The 7,302-nt window shown below is 64.8% G+C and overlaps 2 protein-coding genes across 2 annotated transcripts; both read left to right on the top strand.

Moving 5' to 3' along the window:
- Positions 1-540: 540 nt before the first annotated feature.
- On the top strand, positions 541-1,284 carry MNEG_12104 (U5 small nuclear ribonucleoprotein component; the record flags this gene model as incomplete). Its single annotated transcript, XM_014039425.1, has 3 exons — positions 541-552; positions 751-843; positions 1,168-1,284. The coding sequence occupies 3 exons, from the start codon at positions 541-543 to the stop codon at positions 1,282-1,284; spliced, it is 222 nt and encodes a 73-aa protein (XP_013894879.1).
- Positions 1,285-2,873: 1,589 nt separating this feature from the next.
- MNEG_12103 (cerevisin) lies at positions 2,874-4,917 on the top strand (the record flags this gene model as incomplete). Its single annotated transcript, XM_014039424.1, has 3 exons — positions 2,874-3,472; positions 3,775-4,022; positions 4,274-4,917. The coding sequence occupies 3 exons, from the start codon at positions 2,874-2,876 to the stop codon at positions 4,915-4,917; spliced, it is 1,491 nt and encodes a 496-aa protein (XP_013894878.1).
- Between the last annotated feature and the right edge of the window lie 2,385 nt (positions 4,918-7,302).

Here is a 7,302-nt window from a genome sequence, read left to right as displayed (position 1 = left end):
CTCCTACACCCTGCCGCACCCCTGCCGCACCCCTAAACCCTATTACCCTACCCCCAAAACCCACCCCCACCCCACTGAACCCCGCAGCGCCATCTACAATGTGCTGGCCAAGCGCCGCGGCCACGTCACGGCCGACCTGCCAAAGCCGGGCACCCCCGTGTTTGTGGTGCAGGCCTTCCTGCCCGTCATAGAGTCCTTTGGGTTTGAGACCGACCTACGCTACCACACGCAGGGCCAGGCCTTCTGCCAGAGCGTGTTTGACCACTGGCAGGTGGGCGGGGGGGGGTGGTCGTGGCTGCGCGTGGGATGGCGGGTGTGTGTTTTTATTGAGGGGTGTTAGACCGCTGGCACGGGAGAGGTGGTAAGTATGTAGGTGTAATTGTGTGTGTGTGTGTGTGTGTGTGTTGTGTGTGTGTGTGCACCAGTGTGTGTGTGTGCACCAGTGTGTGTGTGTGTTGTGTGTGTGTGTGTGTGCACGAGAGTGTGTGTGTGTGTGTGTGTGTGTGCGTGCATGTGTGTGTGTGTGGTGTGCAGGGAGGGATGCCGCTTATTGTCTTTGCCTCTTCTGCTCCCGCACGCCTGTTTTGCAGCCCCCGCCGATCCATCCGCACCACCGTCACCCCCTGGCGCCCAGCCGGCCTGCATCGCTCCCACACATCCTGCGACCCTCTGTCAAACAACGCGCGCCTGCCATCATAAAAACCGTCCAAGTGTCACTCAACACCCCCAACGCCACCCCATCCCTGCCAGGTCGTCCCGGGCGACCCCCTCGATCGGTCGGTGGTGCTGCGCCCCCTGGAGCCGGCGCCTGTGGCGGCGCTGGCGCGCGAGTTCTGCGTCAAGGTGAGGCCCAGGATTTTTTCGCCGTATCAGGGTTTGGGGTGGCGGTGAAATCGGTTTCGGGGGTTGCTGCACGGCGTTGCGGGTTTGCTACTGTCCCTTGATTCTGGGGTTCTGAATGTTGCCAGCGCGGCCGTGGGTCCAGGTGCACGGCCTGAGGCCGGCGAGTTGGTGGGGCTGCTGCAAGGGTTGCAACGGCTTCGGCTGCTTGGCGGGCGAGCACACACACACACACACACACACACACACACACACACACACACACACACATGCACACACAAACACACGCTTACACACACACTCCTACTCTCGCACCCCCCTCCAAAGACGCGCCGCCGCAAGGGCATGAGCGAGGACGTGAGCGTGGCCAAGTTCTTCGACGACCCCATGCTGCTCGAGCTGGCGCGGCAGGACGCGGAGCTGCAGGGCCTGGGCGTCATGTGACGTCATGTGATGTCAGCACATGATGCGGCGGCGGTCGCGACGGCGGCGGTAGCGGCGGCGGCGGTTGCGTGGTTGGTGACGACGGGGCGCACGGCCATCCTCTGGGCCGTCCCCGCTGCGAGCGACGGGCCTTGCATTACACGCCGCCAGCCTGGCGGCGCCGCCGTGTGGGCAAGGGATCGCCGCCTCTGGGGCTGCGGGGCGGCGCGTCGGCCCCGCCCGGGCGCGGCTGTGACTACTTGCCCTAGGGCATCCCCGCCCAGACTCCCTGTGAGGGCGTCGCAAGGCGGCGGCACGCCGCGCTCTTTCGGCGTCGAGAGGCGCCGGGGGTCTATTTTGCTTTGGCATTTGGTGTGGGCGCCGGCATCGCTTTTGAGTGGCACACCCAGCGCTGCCAGGAGGCCGCGGCCCGATCCATCTGCCCATGCGTCACCCCTTTGAATGAGTCACAAACGTCGCACGGACCTTCAGGTGTGTGGCCGCGCCGGCGCTGCACCCGCACAGGAGGCTGCGTGCGCTGCGCCTCGGGCTTGCGGCGCAGGCCTTGGCTTTCAGCTGTAAATACGATTACATGAGACTCGTCTTGGGGTGCGATGCAGCTGTTGAGAGGCCACGCGCGGCACCCATTCAGTCATCTGTCTGGGCTGGTACAGTTATAGATCGTTTTTTCACAGCCTTGGACTGCCTTGACTGTCTGGACCACTACGAATCAAGCAGGAGGACAACGGCTGTCCAGGTCAGACTGAAGCGTGTGAGTGCATGTGTAATCACGCTCGTATATCTGCTGGCACATACGCGCATGTGTGTGTATGTGTGTGCACACGTGCGTGTGTGTGTGTGAACGCGTGTGCGAGTGCCCTTGTGTGATTGTGGGGTCTGCGCGCGCGCGCGGCTGAGCACGGAATGGACTCTTTGCAGAGAGCGAGAGAGGAGCGCTGCGGTCGCCTCCGGTCAGCCCGTGCCGTTGCCGTGCGCTTTCCCTCTGGACTGGCTATTTACCCAAGCGTAACCCCTGCCTCAGTGGCGAGGTGGGTGGGTCGATCAGATTGATTACGGCACGAGCGATGGCGTTGCTTGTGTGCTCGTTGCAACCGAGCTCGTGTGGGCGCACAGGGAGCGACGCACTGTGGGGGCGCTGCCACCCTCTTCAATCTAGCTGCCAACCTTTTCAAACTAGAATGCTTTGTCGTGAAAGCCGGCAGTGCCAGAGGGGTGCAAAGGAACGTGGGTTGCAGCTTTTCTCAATCTCCTCCTACTGTAGCCCTCTCCTGGCCTACCTAGCGGTTGGCACCAGGCTGCATCAGAGCACATCGCACGATTGACATCGGAGTGGGAACTCATGTTCATATGGAACTTTGGTCCTGGCGGCTCCATTCACCCAGCCCATCGAGCCGGGTGACACACCCAGCCATTTTCGAAGCGCTGAGCAATCACGTCGAAGCGGGCTTCGCCTCGTATTTCTATCTTGGCGTTCCCTTTGTTTCACTTGTTTATGCTTGGACCGACACCCCTGCTAGTGTGTGACCAAAAAACTCACCGGGCCACCGGGCACCACCGACGGTGTGCCTTAGCCCGCTTCACGGCCAGGCATGGCACGCATGGCGTTCAGCCTACTGACTGTTTCCGCCTTGCTGTCTCTTACCCTCCGCGGCGCCGCCGCTGGGGGCCCCGGCAGCTGGTCTGCGTCAAACGCCGCAGCATCACTCGTGCGCGCCGCGTCGAGCGGCGGCCAGGAGCGCGGCTTCATCGTCGTTTACGCAGATGACGCGACGCCAGATCAGATCTCCCGGTCGCGCGCCGCCCTGCGCCTGCAGTTCGGCGCCGGCCTGCAGCTGAAGCAGGTGCTCAACACGCCGCTCAGCGATGAGGGCGCCGCTGCAGCCGCCGCCGCCGCCACCGCCCCGGGCGGCGCGGGCGCGGGCGGCGGCGTAACCGACCTCACCCGCGGCGCCCCCATCGCCGCCGACGGCGCCGCCACGGCGACAACGGCGGCGTCGGCGGCAGCGCTCGCGGCAGCGCCCAGCGGCAACCTGCTGCGGCTGGACGTGTTTGCGCCCGCGGCCGCCGCGGCCGCCGCCGCGTCACCGGACGAAGAGGTGCTGTCGCGCCTCAGGGCGCTGCCCGGCGTCGCGATTGCTGAGAAGAACGGGGTCGTCACAGTCCAGGCCACGCAGGCAGACGCGCCGTGGTGAGCTGAGACTCGGCTAGGGGCGCGGGCGACCCATGCGGCAGAGCGCAGCCGCCCCCGTTGGCGCCGGCAGCCTGGCCGCCAATGGCGTTGCAATGGCGAACCCACCCGCATGGACCGCCGCGCCGCGCCGCCCCTCTCCCCGCCTCTGTTTGCACGCGCTTCTGGGCCAGATCGCCGGGCTCAAGGCGGAAGAGGCGCCAATTTCTGCTTTTTTCTCATTATCAACCTTTACCTTTGGCGATGAATTGGACCCCTCCTTACCCGTGCCGCCGACGACTCATCCGACGACTCAACCCCAGGGGCCTCGACCGAATCGACCAGCGTTCCCTGCCACTAGACAACGGGTACAGCTACCCAGACTCGGCCGGCGCGGGGGTCACCGTGTACGTCATCGACTCTGGGGTTGACGCGGCCCATGATGAGTTTGGCGGCCGCGCGTCCATGGGCTTTGTGGCGCCGGACGCCGCCTCGGACGGGCAGGGGGACAGGAACGGGCACGGCACCCACTGCAGCGGTGAGGCGGGGGCGGGCCGCTGGGAGAGGCAGGGTAGGCGGCATCGCCAGCAGGAGCCGCTGCGATGTGCTGGGCCTGTCGGCGAACGATTCGCGGGAACAGCAGCCGCACAAGCTGGCGCAGTGGTGTTTCTGAGCACCACAGGCCCCTGCCACGCCCTTAGCCCATACGTCCCCGTCTACGCACGCCTGCCGCCATCCCCTCGCCTTCCGCTGCACCCACTCACCCACCTTCTCCGCGCCCCGCCCCCGGCCGCGCTCGTCGACCCCGGACCGCCCCTGCAGGCACCGTCGCCGGCAGGACGGTGGGCGTGGCCAAGGCGGCAAAGATTGTGGGCGTGAAGGTGTTGAACAAGGCCGGCAGCGGCTCGTGGTCCGCCGTAATCGCCGGCATCAACTTCGCCGCCGGCGACTGCAAGCAGAACCGCGGCGGCAGGATGTGCGTCGTCAGCATGTCCCTGGGCGGCGCCCTGTCGGCGTCGGTCAACGCCGCCGTCGAGCGCGCGACGGCGGCGGGGCTCGTCGTTGCGGTTGCTGCCGGCAACTCGAACTCGGACGCGTGCCGCGTCTCGCCCGCCTCGGCCCCGTCGGCGCTGACCGTCGGCGCAACCACCAAAAAAGACGCCCGTGCGTCGTTCAGCAGCTGGGGGCCGTGCGTCGACATCTACGCGCCCGGCGTCGGCGTGACCTCGTCGCTTGCGGCGGCAAAGTGCCCCAAGAAGCGGCCCAGTTGCTACGCCACGTTCAGCGGGACCTCCATGGCGACGCCGCACGTCGCCGGCGTCGCGGCGGTCATCTGGTCGCAGCTGGGGCCCGAGGCCGCGGGCGCGGATGTTTCGCAGAAGCTGCTCGACGCGGCGACGGGGGGCGTGATCAGGGGGGCGAAAAAGGTGGAGACGCCGCTGCTCGCGTTCAACAGGATCACGTAGCGCTGCGGGCGGCTGAGTGCATTCGGCAACGCGCCCTGCGGCCTGGTAGCGGGGAAAACGGCCCATTTTGTTGGCGCCGCAGCGTTCTCTTGTGGCCTGAGTAGCGTCGAGAAACGCGGATGACTGCGAGTGTGTTTTGATGCACCTGGCAGCAGCCTGCACGAGCGCAGGGCGCACTCAAGCCCGTCCTGCCGCGCGCACGCGACGGAGACCTGTTGTCTGGCCTCCCTGAAAGCGTCAACTTCGAAACGCAACGTGCTTTGGCAGCGTCCTCCCTTGATCTCATCCCTTTTGTCAACGATACCTCAACCCCTCAATGCCAGCCTTGCTTGCGACTTGCTCGCGCAGAAGCGTCATTCAACCTGTCCACCAGGCAGGCAACTTGAATTGAATACGAGGCAGCCGCTCATGGCGCCGCCCCTCCAAGCAACAATCATGCATCATGATACCCAATGCAATAGAGCACGCATACCTGTGGTGGAGGCATTACCCATGTGTCCATGCAGTGCACTGATTTCTTAAGCCCCCACGAACGAGCGCACCATCCAGCCCCCTTGAGTCCTTCCTGACGCTGCTGACCCCGCCACGAGCTAAGACCTGCTGCAATGCAGCAAACTGGATGTTTGTAATTGACTGGTGCCTGAATGGCAGGTTGATGGTCAGCAGTCTGGCAAAGCAGGGGCAACTGCGTCAGTGCTCCCAAGCCGGGCGCCTTCCGGGTGATCTGCAGGGCAGCCAAGCGCTGGTTGGCGGGTGCCGGGGCATGCAAGCGCGTCATGTCTGCAAAAAGCCAGTGGTCGGAGATCGCCCTGCTGGTGGTGTGATTTTGGAGCTCTGGGGCTGATGTGAGATGGCTAAACCCAGACGCAGAGGTGGTTGTGGCTGGCCAGACAGCTGCCATGGCAGCTGCCAAGGGGCAGCGCACAATGTGCCTTCAAAACGAGCCCTGGCAAACACTCTTCTCATACCCAAAATCATTGTTCAAATACGTTCACACCGTGTAAGCGCCAAACTACTGTCCTGCCTCCGATTTTCGGGGATTCCAGTGCCCACCGACGATGACTTCGACGCGCCCACTCCTCCTGCTCGCCACCGTCATGGTCCTGGTGCAACTCTCTCACGCGGACACGACCCTTGGTAAGCCCCTCACAGCCCCCAGCACCCACAGCAGCAGCAGCGACGCGAGCAGCCGCTGACCCCGCTCCGCGACAGCCCCCCCATCCCACGTGCCCTGGACCCACCCCGCATCCCCCTCCACCCCTGCCCCATACAGCCGCAGCCCTGTCGCTGCCAGCCTTCAAGGCCAGCAACATTACGCAATACCTCGAGCTCCTCAACGCAACCAAAGCGTCACTGGAAGGCGTGGCCCGCTCTGCAGCCCAGCAGCTGCACAAGGTCCGCCCAGTCAAGTGCCCCAACGGCAGGCCGCTGGTCGTGTGCTCAGGAAACCCCTGCACCGCCGGCAAGTGCAGCGCCAGCCAGGTGCGCGGCAGCGCGGGGCCGGGCGCTGCCTTCTTGTGTGGTCGGGCGGCCAGGCCAAGCGGAGGAAGAGCTGCTCGCGGCCTCCTTTGAACCAAACACTCAACTTTGTGTGAGCGGGAGGAGTGTGCTCCACCCCTCATCTCTTTTAGGATGTCATGGCCCTAATCTGCTTGCCTGAGCACAACTGCCTGATGTGCTGAGCTGTCGAGCCTTGCCCCTATCCGCTTGCTGTCTGTACAGGTGTGCACCCCTAATTACTGCGGCTTGTGCGAGGCCAAGTGAGTGCTGCCCTTGGGATTGCCTCCATGGGTGCCTGCACTACGATGCGCCCCCTCTTGACTGCCCGCGCTGCACCCGCCCGTCTGCGTGCAAACCGCTCCGCCCGCCCCATATGTGCGCCACCAGTTGGTGGCGCATCCAGCCAGTGACACGCCGGATCCCCGCCTGCCGCCACCAGCGCGCCCGTCCACCCACGCGTTGTCGCTGCGTCGTCAATGCAGGTGCATCAACGTGAGTGTGCCCCTGCTCAGCTCGCTCAAGGTGCCCAGCCTGCCCGAGCTCAACATCAAGCTGCCCAACATCACCCTGCCCAAAGTGAGTGTATGTGCGAGGGGAAAGGGCGGGCGGGCCGCTTGAAAGGAGTGAGGTGCGCGGGTGCGCAATCGCTGGGAGCACAACTAGCAGGTTGGTCAGCTCAATGATTCTCGGCATCCTGCTGAAGGTTGCAGTCAACACGATCTGCTGCCAGGTGGCTCCTGATAGATTAAGATTATTTCGAAATTGGCGCCTGGGTTCTACCCTGCCCCGCGCCCCCCGGTGTCCCCGGTGTCACCGGTGTCCCCGGTGTCACCGGTGTTACCTCCTGATAGTGGGCCGCGCTGTCCAACCCGCCCACCCACCCAC

This window comes from Monoraphidium neglectum, assembly GCF_000611645.1.
Source record: "Monoraphidium neglectum strain SAG 48.87 unplaced genomic scaffold scaffold03066, whole genome shotgun sequence".
In the NCBI taxonomy this organism is placed as follows: domain Eukaryota; kingdom Viridiplantae; phylum Chlorophyta; class Chlorophyceae; order Sphaeropleales; family Selenastraceae; genus Monoraphidium; species Monoraphidium neglectum.
This window is presented reverse-complemented; position numbering and strand designations above follow the sequence as displayed.